Source organism: Peromyscus eremicus, chromosome 1, assembly GCF_949786415.1.
Source record: "Peromyscus eremicus chromosome 1, PerEre_H2_v1, whole genome shotgun sequence".
Taxonomy (NCBI): domain Eukaryota; kingdom Metazoa; phylum Chordata; class Mammalia; order Rodentia; family Cricetidae; genus Peromyscus; species Peromyscus eremicus.
The window spans coordinates 88,660,375-88,683,613 of record NC_081416.1 but is presented as its reverse complement, the minus strand read 5'-3'; the positions used below and the strand labels follow the sequence as shown (position 1 = coordinate 88,683,613).

The 23,239-nt window shown below is 35.8% G+C and overlaps 1 protein-coding gene across 6 annotated transcripts in view; it reads left to right on the top strand.

Moving 5' to 3' along the window:
- Far1 (fatty acyl-CoA reductase 1) overlaps nt 1-21,442 on the top strand; it is a 61,542-nt gene extending 40,100 nt beyond the window's left edge. For 4 of the 6 annotated variants that reach the window (XM_059268556.1, XM_059268582.1, XM_059268574.1 and 1 more), the window contains 7 exons: nt 399-443; nt 561-679; nt 1,220-1,287; nt 3,392-3,563; nt 10,991-11,120; nt 16,821-16,948; nt 18,634-21,442. In XM_059268556.1, the coding sequence (XP_059124539.1) occupies nt 399-443; nt 561-679; nt 1,220-1,287; nt 3,392-3,563; nt 10,991-11,120; nt 16,821-16,948; nt 18,634-18,796 (825 nt within the window). In that variant the 3' untranslated portion in view covers nt 18,797-21,442. Of the gene's footprint in view, nt 1-398; nt 444-560; nt 680-1,219; nt 1,288-2,915; nt 3,088-3,391; nt 3,564-10,990; nt 11,121-16,820; nt 16,949-18,633 lie in introns of all 6 variants that reach the window. The other 2 variants (XM_059268599.1, XM_059268564.1) reach the window with 2 other exon arrangements.
- The last annotated feature ends 1,797 nt before the right edge of the window (nt 21,443-23,239 follow it).

Sequence of the window (23,239 nt, the reverse complement as noted above, 5' to 3'; positions counted from 1 at the left end):
GAACAGGCTTAATTTAGGAAAAGCTATGGAAAGTATACACTGCTTTTTTCCCTTTGCAGAGATTTAGCAGAGCTAGGTAATATTTTAAAAATACTTTTGGGACATTTTTGGCAACTAAAAATGCCAATCATGATAAGAGTGTTACGGGGTGATGAGGTTCGGGCAAAAATAAAAGGAGGTAAAAAATCTCACCTGGCTTGATCTGAGCAGGTGGTAGGAGGCTGAGGGCTGGGGGGAGGTGGGGCTGTGGAAGACCGGTATTCCTCAAGGAATGTAGATCTTTCTTAGACTTTGGGAGAAAACTACAAAATGTGTTTGGAGTTAGCACTTTCAAATAATAAATTTACTTCAATGTTAGTTTTAACCTCTTCTTTTTTTCCTTCAATTTTTGGCGTTAGGGATGGATTGATAACTTTAATGGACCAAGTGGTCTCTTCATTGCGGTAAATAAACTTTTTTATGTACTTCTTTTATAAAAATTTCCTGTATCTTTATACATATGTGTATGTATACATGTTTTGGCTATGTATCTTAAGGTGTTGTTTTTAATTTCAAAAAAGGCAGGGAAAGGAATTCTTCGAACAATGCGTGCCTCCAACAATGCCCTTGCAGATCTTGTTCCTGTAGATGTAGTTGTCAACACGAGCCTTGCTGCAGCCTGGTATTCCGGAGTTAATAGGTATATGAGGCAACACTGTTGCTTATTAACTGTGTAGTGACTGAGAGGGAAAAGGAGCTTCTGATGTTAATCCCTTAGTCCTGACTGTGCCATATTAGTAAAGTATCCTATTAGGATATAGGAAATACCACTGTCTGTCCTAAGAGCTGTACAGTGGAGGCAATAACATGTGGAGCCATCAGTGGTAATAAATAAATAATGTATTTACAGAATTTACAGGTTTGTTAGGAACTAAATGAATGCGTGTTTGGAGGGGGTGTGGGGGAGGTTCCTGAACAATGATTTAAGCCAAACTAAAACAGTACAAACTTAACCATGGCACGCTAGCTCAGCTGTAATAATTTCTGAGCATCCTTTTATGGCAATAGTAGTATTTATAACCAAAGCCTAAACATTTAAGAAATAATTCCTTCAGGGTCCTTTTAGTATGATATGGAAAAGGTATCCCACATCATCATGTCTTCCTACTTTGATAGTACATAATACTTAGACACTTTGACTTCCTCTTATGTTTCTTTGCTTTCATATTTGTCTTTGCAGACCAAGAAACATCATGGTGTATAACTGCACAACAGGCAGCACTAACCCTTTCCACTGGGGGGAAGTTGGTATGATTTTATCTCTGTTTTTGAATGTTAGAACATAAAGCATTCACTGAGTTTTTAATGAGCCATTAGGGCCACTGAGTTACAAAGTTATTCTTATTTTAGTTGCTGTGTGAGAGTAGCTACCAATCCTGCCTTGTGGTCTACCTTTAATGTTTTACAATAGAATATATGTCCTCACTCATCTAGTGGGTCCCTAGCTGTTCTCTTGTCTTCTGCAACACCCTCATAGACTACCTGTGGTTTGGGGACAGTTCTTTTTTCTAACTAATTAGTACACTCAGGCCTATGTTGCCTGTCTGTAGGTAGTATTATTTATACCTGTTAGAGTAGGTATATCAGTTGGTCCCCAGAGTTTTAAGTGAAGGAGTTAGGAAGTAGGATACATTTTGACAGAATACATTCTGCTAAAGTCAAAGATCTATAACAGGTAGTAACATTTATTTGTTAACTAGCTCTAAAATAGGCTAGTATAACTTGAAGACTATTGAAAACAAACTCATTTTAAATTGAGTCAGGTATAAATAAATATTTATGGCATTGCTTTTTATAATTGATCTATTTTATTTCTAAGTGAATTTTTACTATTCTACATAATTTTGTTTTTAAAGTAAATTGATTGTGGGGGTCAGTCTAGTTCTTTCCTCACCCGTCCACAAAGCCAAACACTCTGCCACTGCATTCCTAGTCCTTATTTCTGTTTTGCTTTGTTTTTTTCAGATAAAGTCTCACTATGGGGCTCAGACTGGCCTGGAACTTGCAGTATAGTCCAGGCTGGCGTCCAGCTATCTGTACTCCTGCCTCAGCCTCCCAAGTGCTGGGATTACAGTCATGTACCACCACACCTAGCTACCTTAAAGTAATCTTACTTGACATTTGTACTAGGGTTTTTCTGTGGCATTTGTATTTAAATTTCAAGATTGACTATTGGAGTATACGAGAAAAAACTCTATAGAGTGATTTAACAATATTTTAAGTCATGGCCCTTCAGGGATATTGAAGCATGTTAAGTGAGTGAGGTTTTTATATAGACTTTTAATGTGCCGTACAGTTTTGTGAAAAATCAAATTCAACATTATTCTTCAATGAATACCTCATTATACATTTCAATTAAAATATTAACATAGAAGAGACCAAGTTTGATTGTGTTGATGTTGAATAACCTAAATAAACTATAGCAGAGGTTAATTTTGGGTTGTTTTAAGCTTGTATTATGTATGTTAATTTGAGTAACTAAATCATTCATAAGCAAAGGATGATGGTTTTCCTTTTCTTTTTAAAGTAAGTACAGTAATAAGAATCTGGAAAGAGGAACAGAAAGAAAGAAGCTATCGTGAGAGGTGAAATATAGTGACATAAACTGATCTAGGTAAAACATTAACAAGATTTTCAGAGTGAATTTTAGTAAAAATTCATTCATTTAATTAAAATACTGGCAGTTTTTAAACCCCTTGGAATCAGGAATCTAATGCCCATTTCTCTTAGCTATGGAGAGTAGAAAAGTTTGTTTTTTAAATGAATGAACTCTGAATCTTTGGTAAAATATTTTGCATTGTAAAAACATGATTTTTTTTTTCAAAACTTCATTACATGGTTATTATCAAAGCTGTTACACAACTTTTCTTCCTCAGAATACCATGTAATTTCCACTTTCAAGAGGAATCCTCTCGAACAGGCCTTCAGACGGCCCAATGTAAATCTAACCTCCAATCACCTTTTATATCATTACTGGATTGCTGTAAGCCATAAGGCCCCAGCATTCCTGTATGATATCTACCTCAGGATGACTGGAAGAAGCCCAAGGTAATGGTGACTAGCTCTGTCTTATCTGTTCCTCTGACTGTTAAACAACCCATGCTTAACACTGAAATGCTATTAACTCTGTATCTGTTCGTGCTTACGATAAGGCTTAATGGCCTTTTGTGAATGAGAAGACTCTTGAATTTAAGACTGTCAGAAAAGCAAAGGTAGTGCTGTAAGTCACTCTATTTGTTCCAAAGTTTGGGTGATAAATTACTGTCATATGTTGAATTCTAGGTCTAACTTTAGGTGCTTTTCTGAATAACAAATAATATTCAGAATGCTTTAACGCTTATTTTTCCTACAGGAGATTATCTAAATCATTACTTCAAGATGAATCCTTTAAACCAAGTATTCAGGCACCCTTGTGTTAAGTTCTATTCCAACAACCTAATGATCCATTATTGGAAGGGTGTCAGACATACAGTGCCTGCATTATTGCTCGATCTTGCACTCAGGTTGACAGGTCAGAAACCGTGGTAAGAAGATTAGCAGTAATACACTGTGTATTGGTAAGGTGGTGGAAGCTTGCTGGAGAGACACCATGTCGCTAGCATGAGCTTACCTTTAGAATTACTAACCTGATTAAGCACAATCACAATCAAGATGCCAGAACATTTCCTAGAAATTGGAGATGTTTGGACCTCAAGAATGGATCTCATCTTATGGGGTCATTGATTCTCCAAACTCCCATAATAATAGGAAATGTCCTACCTCAGGATTGTCATTGTTATTATAAGCTGAAATTGAATCCCTTTGCTCTCTCCGTAAAAACCTAGGGTTTAGTTTTTACAAGAGATTCAGGGTAAAGTATTTTGCTTTAAAGTAGATGGTTCAGTTTCATATGAAAAATATAGGATGCTTCTAGAAAATTACTTGAAATAGCTACCTATTCAGCTTATAATATGGTAATTACAGTTTTTGACTAATGTTCTAGTTTTAAAAAGTTGTCAAACAGAAAACTTGCTATTTTCTCATAGTTGTAATATCCTTTCTTTCTCCTTTCCTTTTTTTCATTGAAACCCTACAAATAAAGTTTTCCTACTGTTTTTACCACATAGTGAAATATACTATAAAATGTTTATTTTTTTTTAAACTACATTGGCACCTTTAATTGGCAAATTCAGGATTTGAGTATTTATATACAAAGAAGATGATGATTCCAGGACTTTCATCAGCTGCTGAAAAAAATAAAAGTGAGGTATTTGCTAATTACTGTATCTCAGGATCTGAGTTAAAGATAGGAAATTTTGGTAGATTGGATAGTTCAGGATGTTTCTAACTATATATTCACTTTGAACTAGGGGGGAGTGTTGAATAGAAAACTTGTAGAACAAACATTTCAACTTTGCTAGAATGATTTGCAAATGGTTTAGCTATGTTGGCATTTTTTCATAGCTAAAAATCAGCTGAAATTAATGATTGGTGATAATGCATATTTATATTAGTAAAGTTGCTATAAATTAGGGCAGAAAAGACAAAACTGGTTCTAAAAAGTAAAATAGATTTAACACATCATATTACCTTACAAAGAGAATGGGCTAATTTGCATTAATTAAAAGTTAGTTTTTATTAACTCTTTGAGAATTTCATATAAGAAGTCAATATATTTTGACCATATTCACCCCCAACTTTCTATACCCACCTTACTCCTCCTGACTTTATATTCTTTTTTGAAAATAATCCACTGAGTTCAATTTATGCTGTCTATGTATAGCATGGGTGTGGGACCACCCACTGGAGCATGTTGACCCTACCCAGGGCCACTTGTCTGCAGAAAACTGACTCTCCCTCCACTGACTGCTGTTAACTATCAGTTGCTTCTCAGCTGGGGGTGGGAACACATCAGATTCTCCCCTATCCCTTTTAGAATGTTGACTATCTTGTATAGGTCTGGTGAAGGCAATCATATCTGGGAGCTCAATAAACTTAAAAATAATTATAATAAAAGGAAAATAATACCCATGGTTACTAAGCAGTACAAAGAAGATCCTGCAGTATAGCATGTCATCTTAGATATAGTGATTAAAATAGTCATTATTTTATTATCTTGTGTTGTTCTTTTTCTCTTGGGATCAGGAATTTGCAGAGGAATTAGCTTGTGTAGTTTTAGTTTAACAGTTTTCATGTGATCAGATGGAGCTGAAAGAGCTGAAGTCTGATGGGGGAATGTGGGGCTGGGTTAGCCAGGGAATAGATATTACTGTCCCTGTCTCATCAGGATTACACTTTGTATGATCTTTTCAAGGCCTAGTGGTTGCCTCTAAGAATTTTTTTACATGATAGCTGAAGTGGTAGAGCAAGTAAAGTGGAAGCTAGAAATCCTGCATTATCATTTTAGCCTTGTTTGTTCTTTGCTCTCATGTAGCCCAGGCTGGCCTGAGATTGAAAGCCAGGATCATAGGCAAATGCCACCAGGCCCGGCTTGCTTCTTTCATTTGGTCACAAGCAAGTCACAATCCTCTTAGATGTAAGGAAAGGGGGTACTCTGGAGAGCAGTCAGACTCTGGAAACGAGCAAGTGAGAGGAATGGCTTTCAGCCATTTTTGGAAAGTACAGTCTGTAACAGTTAACCTTCTGGCCAAGAGAATTCATATTCTTCTACCTTGAACAATGCAGTTAATTCTTTCCTCTACAGATTCCTATGGTATCAGCTGGAGGTTGGGGTTTTGCCATTTAAATCTAATCCAGTTGCAGATAAGGTTGTTTAGAAATGATATTGCAGGTGACACTCCTCATATGAAAACCTATGAAACAAAGTAAGTTAGCAGCTGCCCATATACTCTACATATGTTGAGAGAAGCATAAGATAATGGCTTCAGACAGTGTTGTCAGAGAGAAAAGGCACATAGCAAACACTGTTCTATAACAGTTCTCAGTTGTAGTCCAGGTAAATGTTGACAGCTAGACTCATTTCTACATTCTGAGAATTCTCCTTTTTTTTTCCATAAAAAAAATGGCCTATGTAAGATTGAACAGCCTACTCACCTTGCTTCCTGCCCATAAAAACGACAGTGGTCAGGAAACACTTCTTATAAAAATGCCATCTTGTAAACGTTTAGGCCTTGTAAGCAGTTGTTTCTGTTACTACCTGTAGTTAGAGTTTTCCTGCCTGGCCCACAGTCAGGACAAATCTCTCTCACCTGCCAGTCCCACAGCCGCTCAGACCCAACTAAGGAAACACAGACTTACATTGGTTACAAACTGTATGGCCGTGGCAGGCTTCTTGCTAACTGTTCTTACAGCTTAAATTAATCCATTTCTATAAATCTATACCTTGCCACATGGCTCATGGCTTACTGGCATCTTCACATGCTGTTTGTCATCGCAGCGGCTGGCAGTGTCTCTGACTCAGCCTTCCACTTCCCAGCTTTATTCTCCTCCTTATCCCGCCTATACTTCCTGCCTGGCCACTGGCCAATCAGTGATTTATTTATTGACCAATCAGCAACACACTTGACATACAGACCATCCCACAGCAACTATCAGTCTGCCCTGCTGTGAAAAGAAGGAAAGAAGTCATAGACAGTTTATAAATAATGAACATGACTGCTTCAATAAAACTTTATTCACAAAACAGTAATAGAATGGATTTGGTGTGTGGGCTCTTGTTTACTGACTTGTGTTACAGAGACATTTTCATTGGTATACTCTCCCTTTTTATATAAGCTCATGTGGCTTTAATAATTAGGAGTTTTCACTTTGTCTTTTCTGAAGATAATTGGATCACAGCATATTCACAAATCTCTTTGAGACAAGCCCTTCTTGGGTCTCATTAGGTTGCTGTGGAACAGTAAAATAGATACTAAATCTTTGACTCTTACAAACTGCCATCCAAACAGTAGAGAATGTGGTATGTATCTTTACAATCTGGAGAGATTTGTTTGTTTGTTTGTTTGGTCTTTCTGTCTGAAAGATTCCATGTTGTATTCTAAAATCTTAAAGAATCTTATATCTCTCTCTTGGATTTGATTTATGCTCAGAACTGTTTCCAGTTTGTTTTCATTTATTAAATAATTGATGTGATACAACCTAGAATTTCTGAATTCCAGATAAAAATACCACTTTTTGAACATTTAATCTGTTACTATTCAGACTTGGTAATAGCCTAACAATAAGTTAGCATCTGTCTCCCACTTCCCTGTCAAGTCTATTACTGCTTCTTACTCTCTTAAGAGATGGCCTACAGTCTTCCTTTTAATACATTCTTAGTACACTGGTTAACTGGTGATTGCAAGGTAGCTAGCATCAGTGGAGTGGTCCACTCAGCTTTCAGTGCAAGAATATTGAGAATTCCCAGCTTTCCCATGTGATTATCCCATGTGTGCGATGGTTTTTCTGTGCAGTGAGCTATGCCAAATGCTTTTCAGCTCTGGAGGCACTGCAGCTGTGCTTCCTCTGCCTAGAAGTCTTCTGCCATTATAAGCCTATGGCTCAGGACTTAAATACTAGCACATGTGTGCATGAGTGACAGGCATGCACTGCTGTAAGAAATTACTTTTTAAAGAATTCCTAACTAGCCTTTTACGTTTTCTCCAAATTTCATTCAAACAGTTCACTTTCTAATAAAGATCAGCTTTGTCTTTATTCAAAAAATCTTGACAAGATTAAATTTTAGGAATATAGGTTTGGTTTTTGTTATCCTCCATGTTACTGTAGCTTCAAGCTGTATAAAGTGTCCTCTAATTTTCTTTTCATGACCCTTTCAGATTTTAGCAAATTATCTCAAAGGTCATAATAGAGTCTTCCACCTAATTGTGAAATATCGCAAACCCCAGCTTTGTATTATTGCCAGTACTAAGACATGTTACTCTGTTGAATGACAAGTCACCATGTGACTATAGTGTCTTAAAGCAAGTTATTTTGTTTATGTGTCACAATTTCTGTGAGTAAGGATTTCTACAGAGTTTGGATGAGTGGCTTTGGTTGAAGTAAGTCTTTAAGCTGTGGTCAGACAGAGACCAGGGCATATGCACTAGAGAGAGTCATTAAGGGAGAGAGAGGAAGGGTACAGAGCAGCCAGGCAGCTTTCTCTCTTTGTGGAGAATTAGACTCTTCATGTGTTGTCTGCACTTGGTCTGGTTTGAGCTTCCTTGCAGCATGACAGCCTCAGGGGTCATTGGACAACATGCAATGTGACTGAAGTCTTAAGGGGTGAGTATGCAATGAGCAAGGCAGACTACTCTTAGCATCGTTCTTACCTAGCCTTTGAAGTCAGAACCTCATTCTAATGGTTACAGATGCCTTCTCCTTGTGATTAGAAGTTAGTCTAGGGAAAAGTGTAAATTACCTTGTAGGATGGAAAGAATAGTCTTACCTGTATCAAAGCAGGAATAACCTGAGACCTCTGTAAGTGTATAATATAAAAGCAACAAGGAGTAGGGTATGGTGCTGCGGACTGTAATTTGAGCACTCAGGAAGCTGAAGCAGGAGGATTTCCACAAGTTTGAGGCCAGCCTGGGCTACATAGTTCCATAGGCTAGCATAGAATGATTGAAACTCTGTCTTTAAAAAACAGAATTAAGTAAATAAGTAAATAAAAGAAACAAGGTACATAAAAGTTAGGTGATGTACACATTAACTAAAGTGTCACAATTTATTCTTCAGATATTTGCCTAGCCAAGAGTAAGTGAACATTATGCTATACCTTCTATAGACCCTAATATAATACATTAAACTAATGTTGTTCAGTTCATGGAATCCAATTTACTCATTTATATGATTTTGAGATAAAAATCTGACTTGCTGTATATTTTGAAATAATTGTGTTCTGTTTCTTAATATGTGGATTCTTGGTTAAAGGGGAGACCAGGGTACATGTAAAATCACCATAAATTACTCTACATTTAACATTACGTCCTTGTTACAAATAGCATATTTTAAAAAGTTGCTTTATGTTTTTCATTGTTCAGTTTAACTTCTCTGAACCTGACATTTTTTTCATCTGAGTGATTCTTACTGAGGACATTTGACAATATTTGGAGTTCATCGTCACAATGGGGGCAGGATGTGCTTCCCTTCAGTCCCCAGTATGCTAAGGCCATGGGTACTGCCAAGTATCTTAGTACATGGATACTTTTATTTGTGATAACTAAGGTTGAGAAACCCTAGATTAGACAATCATTAAGATCTGGCCTTATTGTAAATTGTGATTAATTGTATTTTAGAAGTTGTCATAGTAAAGAATAAATACATCCTTAGCAGGTACCAGACAGTATAGTCATAAGCATTCACTATGACATGTTGAACCAGAGTGATGGCTCAGTTTTAAGTGTACTTTAGCTTCCTGATAATATTGTCTGTACATTTATCATGTATATGAATTTTCAACTCTTCCCACCCTTTCCCTCTGTTTTGTTTGTTTGTTTGTTTGTTTTGGAAACAGGGTTGAGTTGTAAACCAGTCTATCTCCACATTCATGGCAGTTCTCCGGCCTCACCCTCCCAAGTGTGGGATTACAAGCATGCATGAGCTACCATCCCTGACCCCTCCCTCTCTCTTTTTTTTTTTTAAATAAGAAATATGTTTTGAATGGCTGAATCAGGGTTGATTTTTAGGGCAGCTATCATCACTTGAATGAATCTACATGAGATTAGGCAAGAATCAACCGTTAAGGAGTCAGAAAGAAAAAATGTTTTAGTAAAATACTCATTGGAAAACGATGTGAACTATACATGTTTGGGATGAAGTTAATGTATATTATACTACCTATGATACTGTTGTATATTTAAAGAGAAATTTTTTTTTTAAAAAAATCTGGTTCATTAAAGCAATTTTCCCTAAGTTTTATCTATATGGTTTATTTCTAGGTATAGCTTTGAATGTTTGATAATTCTTTTCATGTTTAATGAATTTATTTTGAAATTCTTTAGCAAATGAAATAGTTTTTCTTTACATTATCCACATTGCCTCATTTCCTTCAAGTATTTTATTCAGGTTTTCTTTCTAAATGTATTGAATATTATCACAGTTTCTTGGCTAATGATACTGCTTTTATTTTCTTCATTTCTCATATTCTGATTTTCTACCAAGTCTCCCATTTGTAAAGCCTCTAATTTGAGGTCTTTCTAAATTTCATACACCTTTAGCTAGTCCTCGTTGTGGGAAAATGGAATTCTTATATTTCTTCATGAATTATTTTTCTGGGTTTTGGTGTATATTTGATTCAGAAAGCTCTTTCTTATTTACTGCTTGGATTAGTGCTTTGATATCAATGACTTATGCAAGTGATAATAAATAAAATGTCAGATAAGATTAAGGTTCCTTGCCCTTTAAAAAGAAACAAAGTATTATACTATTTTGTTTCTCTAAGGAAGGGCATGGGTGAGGTCTGAGGAGTTGAGTATTTCAAAAAGTACTTGGCATCAGTCATTGATTTCACAGCACATCCTGATAATCAGGAGTGGTGCCAATCACTGTTAAAAAAAGTTCTTGTATTTTTCTAATAGAGTTAACTAAATGGCAAAGGAATATTTCTGTATATCTGCTTCAGAGATGCTGAAGTGCTGGGATTATAACATAGTTGTAGAATCTGTGTTAAGGATTCTCACTAAGTACAGTTTAGCTGAAAAGCGAAGGGAGACTAAACTGAATCATTTTGCCTAGTGTGGTACATAGAAAATTTGAATTTAAACTTTATTATTGCGTATCCTTTGAGAATTAATTCTGTGTCAGCAGAACTTTGTGCAAGTGATACTAAATTTCTTTTGCTGCTACTTCTAATTTGTTTTTCCATTTTGGATTTATAAATTATTCTCCCAAGATGCAGAAATATTCTCATTCTTTGCTGGTTTGGTACACTTATGAATTACAGTAGGGATTGAGTGGTTGGGACTCCTGGTGATAATGGGATTTTTTAACCCAGTCTATATGTTATATGAATCTCTTGATTTTTCTTGAAATACAGGATGATGAAAACAATCACTCGTCTTCACAAAGCCATGGTATTTCTTGAGTATTTCACAAGTAACTCTTGGGTTTGGAATACTGATAATGTCAATATGTTAATGAACCAACTAAACCCCGAAGATAAAAAGGCAAGTATTTTCTGTTTTGGGTTAGAAAATGTGATCAGTAAGCAGCCTGAAACCTAGGCATTTCCTACAACCATCCCATAAGAACATCGATCTAATTATATTTTCTCAGTATTTCAATCTTTTATTTTGGAGCTGAGGATCGAACCCAGGGCCTTGTGCTTGGTAGGCAAGCGCCCTACCACTGAGCTAAATCCCCAACCCTTCAGTATTTCAGTCTTAATTATTTATATTTGCTTTATCTTAGAATTGATAAAGTATTTGGGAATATCAAAGGCTTTCCAAAGTACAATTGAGTTGTTAATCCTTTTTTCCCACAAAGAGAACTTTAACATCTTTATGGGTTTTATGTTCAGAATACCTTGTTTTCTCTGAATTTTGTGGTGGGGGGCTCCAATTGCTTTTTTATTTTGTATGCTCTTTTGTCACACTCTGCTTGTTTGAAAGTTAAACTGTGTTCCTTCTCAAGTTACCTCAGATTTTTGGTTTTTTTTTTTTTTATTTTGTTTTTTTTTTTTTAATTTTTGAAGCAGTGTCTCATTTTGTAGCCCTGGCTGTCCTAGAACTCACTCTGTAGACCAGGCTGTCATTAAACTCACAGATCCACCTGCCTCTGCCTCCTGAGTACTAGATTAAAGGCCTGGGCCACTACTGCCCAGCTACCTCATATATTTTAGCGTGTATATGTGTCTTAAATACATCTAGTTACCTCCTTTTACAGGTATAGCAGTGTTAGGACTGAACCTAGGGCTTTAGTCTCAGTAGCTTCCTCCTTATAGTAATTAGAACCTTAACATAGCTGTGATAATACCTCCAGCTCTCCAATATGTGTGTTTACATATTACTGTAGTTCTCCAGTTCAAGCCCCACAATTAGAAGACAGTTGCTCCATCCATTTTCATTCTTGGAGCTTCTCTTTATTACCATTTTCTTTCTGTCTGATGTGTTACCTAGAACACAGAATATAGCTTAGTTAGGAGACTGATCATAGTGAACTTTCAGCTTTTGATTGTCCGTCAGTCTTTTTTCACCCTAGGTGTTTTGTTTTTTTAAAACACAGTTTCAGCACATTAAAGATTATCTTCTATTATTTCCATTTTGTTGTAGTTGAAAGGTCAGTTACTTGTTTGTCCTGGCTCTTTTCTAGGTTTTCAACATGTTTGGTGTTCTGAAATTTTGTTTGGGCTTTCTATAACTGTAGATAGGTGTCTTTCAGCAATTTGGGAAAATTCTTAAACACTGTTTCTTCAGATGATGTTGTTTCTCTGGTCTTATCTTCTCACAGAATGGTTACGTGATAGATGAAACGAAAAATATTTGCTTTTGAACTAAAATGTATATTATTTATTTATATTCTCCAACAGCCAGTTGAGTCTTTTTTAGAAAGTTCAACTTAATCTTAGCCATTTATTCATAATTGCTCTAAATCTTCTTTCTGCAAGTTCATATTTAAATGATAGACAGTGTCTGATTCTGCTGTTGGAGCCCAGTCTAACTTAGGCTACCTCGTTTCCATGTTGTTTGGATAATCATTGTTTTCTGTAATTCACGTTCCTTGAAGTGTCTATTGAAATTTTGGGACATAGATTGAAGTTGAATCTTTCTATAAGAATTTGCCTTTTCTGTTCATATGGCAGAAAGAATGTTCAGAGAACAATTGATCCTATTAGCCCTGTCTTAGTTTGGGTTTTATTGCTATGAAAAGACAGCATGACCACAACAACTCTTATAAAGAAAACATGTAATTAGGGTGGCTTGCTTACAGTTTCAGAGGTTCAGTCCATTCTCTTCATGGCAGGGAGCATGGCAGCATGCAGACAGACATGGTGCTGGCTACATCTTAATCAGAAGGCAACAGGAAGTGGACTCAGTATCACACTGAGAGAAGCTTGAGCAAAAGAGACCTCAAAGACCACCCTCACAGTGACACACTTCCTCTAACAAGGCCATACTGTAATAGTGCTACTCCCTTTGGCGGCCATTTTCTGTCAAACCACCACAAGCCCCAAACTGAAAATAAATACCCATCAACAGAAAAATGAACAAAACAAAATCCGCAACAACTATATATGCAGTTTGTGTGAAGTCCCAAATGGGAAAAAAAAAAAAAAAACAAAAACAGCATTTGGTGTTTATTGGTGAAATTATTAAGGCCACTCCACATAGTTAAAAGGGAGATTTATTTAATGGCGTACAAGTGAAGGGATAGGTAGGTTGAGGGTTCTGGGAAAGACACAGCGCAGTCCATCGGTGTTCTCTGGAGAACTCTCCTCTGGTCCACCTCTAGCGTCCGGGCTCCCAGCAGCAAGAGAGCGCTGCACATTCCAATCTGGGGTCTTCTGGGCCCTCCCTTGGCCCCGCCTTGTAGGCGTGATAGTTACCGAAGCCTCAATGGGGGTTGGAACTTCCAGACCAAAGCTGGAATGGCTACCCACTACAGGTGTTGGAGACACTGTTTTTGCGTGTATTCTAGAATCCTCCTTCACTTACATGGCTTATGAATCTAGTCTTCATTTATGGTTGTAACCCTAGAAACAGGTTTAGCTCATCAGAACCTGCAGATATTTTTAGGGGGAATTTTTGTGGCTTCCTTTTCTTTCCCCCTTTTTTAATCTCTCCCTTGTCAGGCCTAATATGTAGCTTATTTGCTTAGCGATTATTAAAGAGTAAGCACTCGGGTGAGGAACCTAGAATGCACTACTCCTTGTTGTCTATCATATTCTTTTCTCTGTGTTCTCCCAGAGATAACAGTTATCTTGAGCACTAAAGTAATTTTCCCTTTTGTGACTATACACAAATAGCATTATACGGTACTCCTGTTCTTCACAGTGCTTTGTATTTTAATTCTTAATTTTAGCCACTTGTGTGTGTGTGATGGTGTCTTGATACCAGTATGTATTTCCTACTAAATAAAATGTTTGTGTAGAAATAGTGGTGTCATTACTCACTGAAACATGGCCTAAGAAGATGAACAAATTACAGAAAATGATTTGTAACTATTTAAAAACATTAATAGGATGGAAGTCAAAACTAGACTGAATTTTTATTTGTTATTTACTAGATTTGAAACATGTATACTTTGACAACATACTCTAAAGAGGCCCTGGGCATCTTCATTTATTACTAGTAGAAATGTGTGATGTGTCTGTCTTCAACTTTATATTCAACTAGTCTGCATCCTTGTCTTTTAGGCATGTCTCTTATAAGCAACCTTGTTACTGTCTGATAATTACTGACCCTTTTTTGGAGAATTTAATCTGAACCATAACCTGATAATTTTGGAATTGCTTGCTGTTCTAAGGAAACAGACCCTTGTATATGCTAGGCAGGTGCTGTACTTCTGAGCTACATCCCAACCTTAATTTTAGATTTAAATTCCTTAGGGCTTCATTTTGTTACACCTATCTTAATTGTCTTTTCTGTTCTCTTTTTGCCTTGTTTTTAGGTATCTTGGATACAGTCTTACTTTGTAGCCCAAGTGGCCTTAAAATTAAGATTCTCCTGCATTTCCAAATGCTGGAATTACAGGCATGCTCCACTATACCTCGTTAGGTTGTTTGTTACAGTTTTAGTTTTCCCATCTACTTTAGTTGCATAAAAATTACATTCTTTTTCAGTTGTTTTAGTACCTTGCTCTAGAGAGTACAGCATCTATTTTTAAGCCTAACATAAATGGATACTTTTACCTTTTTTGGATAATTAAGGACCAACGCCTCTATTCTGCTGTTACAGGTTATTTGTTACTGGAGTTTATCTTAGTCTGTTTTATGCTGGTATAGGAGAATAAAAGACAGGGGTAATTTATAATGAACAGAAATTAATTCATAGTTCTGGCATCTGAGCAGGGACTGACACCTGATGAATGCTTTCTTGTGTTATCTCATGGTGGAAGTGCAAGAGAGAGCAGGAGATAGAACTCACAACATGACCTTCTTTTATAGTTGGCATTAATCCATCCATGAGGGTAGAATTCTCATGACATAATCATCTCCTATTAGTCCCTCCCTTCCAAAACTTCTGTTAAGGATCAACCTTCTATATACTTCAAAGGGGATACAAATAAAATTAATGCAGTCTATGCAATAAATACTCAGGTAATTTGTCAGGATAATCATTCATCTGTTGCCCTTCATTTCTTCCACCATCAGGCATCCACTGAGATTTATGTGGACAGTCTGGAATCTGGAGTCATTCTACTCCAGTCTTAAAGAATACACTTTAGTATAATTCTGTATTGTGGATGATAACTAATCACTCCAGTTTTTATTCTTATGGAAATATCTTTAGTTTTCAAGTATCTTTACACTCGTGTAGATTGTTACATTAGCAATCCATTAAACACTTGGAAAAAATGGTCTTTTGGCTTCTACTGCATCTGTTGAAAGTAGTTAACAGCAGTCAAGTAGTTGTTTTGTAGGTAATCTATCTGGGCTTCTTTCTGACTTAGTTTCAGATGCCTAAATGTGTATTTATATATGGTGGATGTGGTTTTTAAATCTGTGTTTGGTGTTTCATCATTTTTGCAGGCAACATGTTCTTAGGTACTGCTTCTGTTCTTCTGCGGGACTCAAGTCACACATTGTGTGTGTCACACCCACATACCCTCATAACAGCTTCTATATGAAATTAAATCTCTTTCTGTGTTGGTACCGTGGTACTATATTTTCATTGTAGTGATTTATTTGTAATATTTTCCCTTCTAGAACATGTTTTGGGGTGATGGTTTATAGTGAATAATCTTGACGTTTCACAAAAATCCTTAACTGCCTGTTTAATCAAGAATACTGAACAGTTAATAGCCCTCTTATTTTACCACAGTAGCAGTTATAATAAGTCTTCTTTTCTAGGTTTATCTACACTTTTCATCCAATGACAAAGTAACTGTTACTAAAATCCTAAGCCATCATTCATGGCTAGGTTTTGCTTTTTATTGTTTATTTATTGTGTATGTAGTGGTGGTTGCTTGAGACAGGGTCTCATTGTGTAGCACAGTTTCTTAGTCACTGTTCTATTGCTGTGAAGAGGTACTGCTTGACACCATGACCAAGGCAACTCTTACAAAAGAAAGCATTTAATTGGGATCTTGCTCACAGTCTCAGAGGGTTAGTCCATTGTCGTCATGGTGGGAACATGGTGGTATGCAGACAGGCTCTGATGAATACATTCTGATTCTTAGGCAGAGAGGTAGAGCGCCTAGGCTTGGTATGGGCTTTTGAAACCTCAAAGGCTACCCCAGTGACACTCTTCATTCAACAAGGCCACACTTGCTAATCCTTTCAATGAATTCCATTCCCTGGTGACTAAGCATTCAAATATATGAGCCTATGGAAGCCATTCTCATTCAAACCACCACACAGCAACTGGCTTCAAACTGGTGACCCTCCTGTCTACTGTGTGCTGGCATAATCGTGTGTGCCATCATGCTCTACTTGATTTTTCTTGATGTCAAAAATATTCTCTAGGAAAATTAATCTATATGCTGTAGAAAATATACAGGGGAAGTTGAGATGGAAAGAAACTTGAAATGTATGTCAATTCCTATGTAAAGTAGTGAAGAACACAGATATATGTTGACAGTAGAAAAGGTAATACTATATTGAAGTGTTTTGTTGTCTTTTCATTTGAGATTGTACTTCAGATAAACTGAATTTTTTGACAAATTACAAAAAATTAGCAAAGCAATAACTTTTTTTCTTACCATAGACCTTTAATATTGATGTACGGCAGTTACATTGGGCAGAATATATAGAGAACTACTGTATGGGGACTAAAAAATATGTATTGAATGAAGAGATGTCTGGCCTCCCTGCAGCTAGAAAGCATCTGAATAAGTAAGTTTGACATGGGCTTGGTGCACAATTTCTCTTCCTTATGAAATATTCTACAGTTTGCTTTGGTGAAATAGTATTCTAAATAAAAACGATGTATTTAAGAATAATGCTTACCTTTGGGTTTGTAGCTATATGGTATTTATTTAACATTTTTGAAGGACTGGAGAGGTGGCTCCCTGGTTAAGAGCACTGGCTGCTTTTCCAGGGGACCAGAGTTTGATTCCCAGCTTGCATGGTGGATCACAGCTATCACTCCAGTTCTGGAAGATCTCACCCAAACATACATGCAGGCAAAATATCCATACACATAAATAAATAAGGATTATAAGAACTTACTATCTTCCTTTATGTGTATTTCTGAGTATGAACTTTGGGTATTTCTGAGTATGAACTATTTGCTTCCCTTCAATTTCTATTGAAAAAGTAAAAGTATTAGCAGAAAATGAGAATATTGTTTGAATCAGAAGTTACTTATATAGTTTTTTAGTTTTTAAACTTACCACACAGAGTAATGGTGTTCCTAGCCTCTTAATAGAAGTAGTACATGCTGTTTTAAAACATAATAAACTCAGAAAACAGAGGAGTCAAATTAGCTGTAGTCCCATCACTCAGAGATTTAAGTACTACTAAGGGTTATCTCATTGTAGTATTGTTGTGTGTGTGTTTTCTAAGACTCATACTATTCACTTGCCAAGGTCATAGCACTATGGAGCTTTTAAAATACCAGTTTTATTGATGAGAAAACAAGTTTGCAAGATCATATTTTACTAACTGTAAGGAAACTATAACATAGGTGTTTTGGCTACCTGTTTAAAGCCACTGTCTCTACTTCTGCACTTTCATTGCTGTACTAGTCATGGCTTGGACTGCATGATAAAGTTACTGGAATTTATAATAGTATCTATCTGAAGGATTAAATTTCTTCATACAACCATCAAAAGCCATAAAAAATGTTGAGAAACATGAGCAAGGTAACATGCTTACAGATCTTTGTGAGCAGAAAGGTTATTTATGGAGCTAATGCTGTCTATTACTCTTAGATGAGGACTTGTCAGTTGGCTTTTGGGTTTTGGGACTGTTAGCTATCAGCAGCATTTTTATATTAAAAGCTCAGACATGTATCTGTTTCACTTCCAGTTTGCTTGCTTGCTTGCTTGCTTCCTTCCTTCCTCCCTCCTTCCTTCCCTCCCTTTGTTCTTCTCTCCGCCCTCCCTTCCCACGTTTTCCCCATTCTTTCTTTATTTCTGACAGAGTTTTATTCTGTAGCCCAGGCTGATCTCAAACTTAGGATTTTCCTGCTCAGATTCAACCTCTCAAGTGCTAGGATCACAGGTATGAGGCCACCATGCTTGGCTTAACCTATAGTTTGTTGTTGGCTACCACAGAAATGGGCACACAGGGCTGCTCAGTTTAATTGTTGCTTACTAAGTCCAGGAACACTGATATGAAAAGACTGCTATACTCCCCATTGCTAGAGTAATGCATTGGTGTGCTACTGTTCAGGTGCAGGCAGATAGGTTTGAATTGTTCTAACTTGAACTTAATCAATTTTATTTTAGTGTTTAAATTTGAAAGTTAAAAAATTGCTTAGAACTTGGTTTAAAATTACAGTTATTAATTAGCTGCTATCCAAAATTAATTTTATTCTAGAAAATATTTAGTGTGTCTCTTAATTTGCTTTTCAGGTTGCGGAATATCCGTTATGGTTTCAATACTATCCTTGTGATTCTTATCTGGCGCATTTTTATTGCAAGATCACAAATGGCAAGAAACATCTGGTACTTTGTGGTTAGTCTGTGTTACAAATTTCTGTCATACTTCCGAGCATCCAGCACTATGAGATACTGAAGACCAAGAATTTAGCATTAGAACATCTATGCATATGGTGATCTAAATGCACAAAATGTAAAATGTACCTAAGTCATCTCACCTTTTGTTAAGACATTAAACCATCTTAAGTTGGAGCGTGGAGTAAATTATGGTCCATTTTATGTAACATTTTAATGTTTATGCTCAAAACCTAGTGAACACACTGTGGTATGCCAGCTCAGATCTGCAATAGCCACTCAAACTATGACTTACATTTTGATCTTTGGAATGCAGAGGGTAGGAAGAGGGCAGAAGTGGGGCTATGGGAACATTGACCAGTATAACTGTGCAGTTCTGGAACATACTAATTAAAACATGCCTTAACATGCAGTCCTAATTTCAGTGCAATGGGAAGTGTACAGAAAGGAGGCCTAGATAGATTAGTTAAATATTTGATTTGATTCTTCATTGTTGGATTTCTTTTTTTTAATCAGATGAGATGTGGGTTTTAGTTTCGTTAAGAACACAGCCATGTATTTTTGCTTCCTATAAGTTAAAGGTAGTATCAGATGTAAAGACATGTTCTAATTTTCTTTCTGATTAAATGTGTGTTGCATATCATTTTCCTGCAAGTAATCAGTTGCTCTTATGATCAGAAGGCCAAATATTATTCTGTAGACACTGATGGATCTAAGTGAATTTGAGAATCCATATCAGTATATGCTCTGTGCATTTGAAGCAAAGTGAAAACATGGACAGTAAAACTGTGTTAATATCAAAAGAATAGTACAACATTTTTCTAGTCTACATTTTGATCAAATGGAACTCTGGTGAGATGTATTTTCATTTTGAAGAGGATTTCTTGAGACTTGATTGGAGATGGGACTAGGGAAAGATTCATCATACATGTTCTCTCTATTCCTTTATAAATTTTCTCACAGGATTCACCCCGTCTGAACATGCATTATTATGAAGGAATATAGTTGCAGCTTTTAACATAAAGAAAATATCCTCATATGTTTATTAACACATACTGATTTTGACCTTGAAAGCTGAATTCCTTAAAAATAAGTAATGCATAAGTATGTGTATAAAATTAAATAAAAGATTTTACTATGTAAAGTAGCAAACTTTTGAATGAGTATCAAGTCATCATTTCTTTGCATGTTGTTTTAGCTTTAGAAAGACATGCGTTATAGAAACAATAGCAAGAAAATTGATGTATATTTATTGATACATTACAGTTCCCTTTAAATCTTACTAGTTTGTTACTATTTTATCGTATATTTTCTTTAATGGCTTGTTCAGCACAACACTGTTATAATTAAGCTGATCAAGTTGTACTACATTTAAATCATCAGCAGTGTATCTTGAAAGTGCTTAAAGGGGTCAGTTCACAGTACAAGAAATTAAATGTAACTTTACATTTTAATTTTTTTGTCAATGAAATACAGTGTAAAAGTTTATTTTGCTATTGTGGAAAAACAAAATGTAAAGGAAACCAACTTTTCCCATGCAGGTGTATAGTCTTGAAAAGGAAAAGATGCTTCTGTGTTGAAGCCAGACTTTGTGTAGTAAAACTTTTCAACATTATTTTAAAAGAAATATGTATGTAAATATCTATGTATTCTTTGGAATGATACTGAAGACTCTGGTCTAGGACCATGCCTTTTGTAAGGTATGAGAGACCATGATAGTGTGTGAAATGGAATAAATGATGCCTTTGATTAAGGTGGCCCATATAATATACATTGAGTACTCCATGTCTCCAAGTACATTTCCATGATGTAATGAAAACACACTAACCTTTGTATGATTTTTATACATCTGCCAAATATACCTAGAATCTGGTGAATTGTCTTTGGGTCTCAGAAAAGAATCAGGTGCAATGTGGGCAGGTCTGTAAAGTGAATCGGACATGTGTCTTCTGTTTTATTGCCCGTGTAATCTAATTTAAAGAAATGCTAACTAGGGCCATGCTGAGGTTACAAATTAATTTTATGTGTTTAGAATTCTGTTGACAAAAGGTAATGAGTAAATGGCATTCATCCTGGAATTTACAATTTTAAATTTAGTATGGAGGGTAAAATGTGAGATTGTCAGTCCTCACCAAGTATGCTTTGGATTCAAGTCATATTTAAAGAGTTTAAAAATGTATTCTGTTTGTAATTTGCTAGACAGAATTTTTAGTTCTGATTATATTTTTCATACAGATTATTCAATAGGACAACCTGTAAAATAAATTGATTTCATTCAACTCATTTGACAAAACTGTATTCTAAACCATTTAGGGTTTTCCCCTTATCTTTTCTTCTCTGAACTCTGGCATACATATTTGTACACTGTAATGTCATTGTAACCATTTAATTAATTGCCTTGGCAATGCTAATGTATCTTAAAGCTTAGTGCAGATAAGCATGACCAGGTTGTATGTTGTTTGACTTGAGGGTGACATAGAATAAGCGTTCCTCCAGTCTGCCAGATGACGCTTGGAAGCGAGAGGGGACTCTCCCTTCTCCCCTTTGTGTTTGTCTGTAGGAACTGATTGGAAGACTTTGTTTTGTGTTTTGTTTGTTTGTTTGTTGTTTTAAGTGTAAACTGATAATCTTTTATAAGAAGTCAATAGAAGCATTGGGTGCCTTTGTTTGTAAACCAAAAAGTAATAAATGAATCCCTATATTTCTATTCTAGCATCTATTGTATTTTTACATTGTAGAAATCATCCAGAGTTAACGTGGCTAAGTAGTTCTGAGCATTTTATCTTCCATAGGTATCGTCATTCATATCATCTTTTTATGTCTGAGTTGTTCACACAGTACTTTAGAAGAAGCATATAGGAAGAATAAACACTTAGTTTAAAGTATTTTTCTAGAATAGTTAATGAGGCAGTTTTTTTTTTTTTAAATATAAACAGAACCAGGAGACTACCAGCATGTTTTTAGGGTAAATGACACCGTGTTAGTTTATAGATTCTTCACCAGTAACTGATCTGACTTCATTTAAAGGATTATTCATTTTCATAGAGATTGAGTGAACCACTTGGGGGAGGCCGAGAGTGCATCAGGATGGGGTTGGAGTGTAAATGGCTTTGTAAGCATGTCTTTCTAGGCCAACTTCCAGCTCTGCCTTGAAACTGTTTGCACTGACTTGTTCTGGTTTGAGAAAAACATTCTAACTTTGCATGAGAAACTTAGAGAAAAGGGTATGAGTTTGTCTGTTTAAATATATATGAAATATTTTCTTAATAAAGAAAATTTGAGCAACATTGTTTGATGTGCTCCTTTTGCAAGTTGATAAGTCCAAAATGAAATACTTAGAAAAACTCCAGGTGGTATATAAGTTTAATGAGGAAGAAAACTCTCATTCTGTGTGTGCTTGTGCTGGGCTGAAAATCATGTACTAAGATCTATGAAGATTTTTTTCCAAATTCATTATATAAACATTCTATTGAAATATTCTCAATATATTTATCATAAGATAAATATGCTAATGACTTTGGCATAGTAATATAGTTTCATATGAATAAGCCTTTTTTAAAAGGAAACATGCATGTAAACAGACAAATGAGGCTAGTTTTATTTGAAATAGTCATCCATGGAGGTCATACATTTTAATTTGTCAATGTTTAGTTTGATATTTAATACTCTATTTGCTTTATATTATGTCTTTCTCAGGTTCCTATTTTTCAGTGTGATTCTTGGTTTCATGAGAGCAAATCCAGCCTGCATGTTTGACATTGTAAAGACACCACCTGACGCTTTTTGAGTACTTAGTGTTTATTAGGCATGGCTTTAAGCATTTCCATATGATGCTCTGTTTATGCCTTACAACAAGCCCTCTGTTAAAGGCACCTCTGTTGTCCCTGTTTTAGTGGGATAACCAAGACATATGTCAGATAATACTATCAGTGGCAGAGCCAGGACTTGAACTCATTCTAGCTCTGAAGCCCACAGTTTCATTCAATATAAATATAGCAGGCCCTTCATATCTATATTTCTGGAGTCAACTGAAAATAATTTTAAATTACTTACAAACATCTCTTCCCTAAATGATATGGTATAGCTTTGGTCTTGTGCCTTCAGTTACCTGGGTATGTTTCTCAGGTTATATAAACCTATATGTACTTAAACCTAGATGTTAATCTATTCTATACTTAGGGCATATAGTATATACTGTTAAACATGTGGCCTGCCATTTGAAATGATCTGTGCTGTACAACTATTTATATAGCATTTATATCCTTATTAGGTATAAGTAATCTAGAAGCACTTTTATGTGTACAGGCCAGTGTGCAAACACTGTACAACTTGTATAAAGGACTCAGGCATCTAGAGATTTTGGATTTGAAACTGATTCACTTTCCAGAATCAACAACCTTGTCAGGTTGTATTTTCATTTCTTATTCCTAAAACTCTGCATTCATTTATTCAACAAATACTGAATGCCTATTATGCTTAGGTATTATTTTATATGACAAGTGTC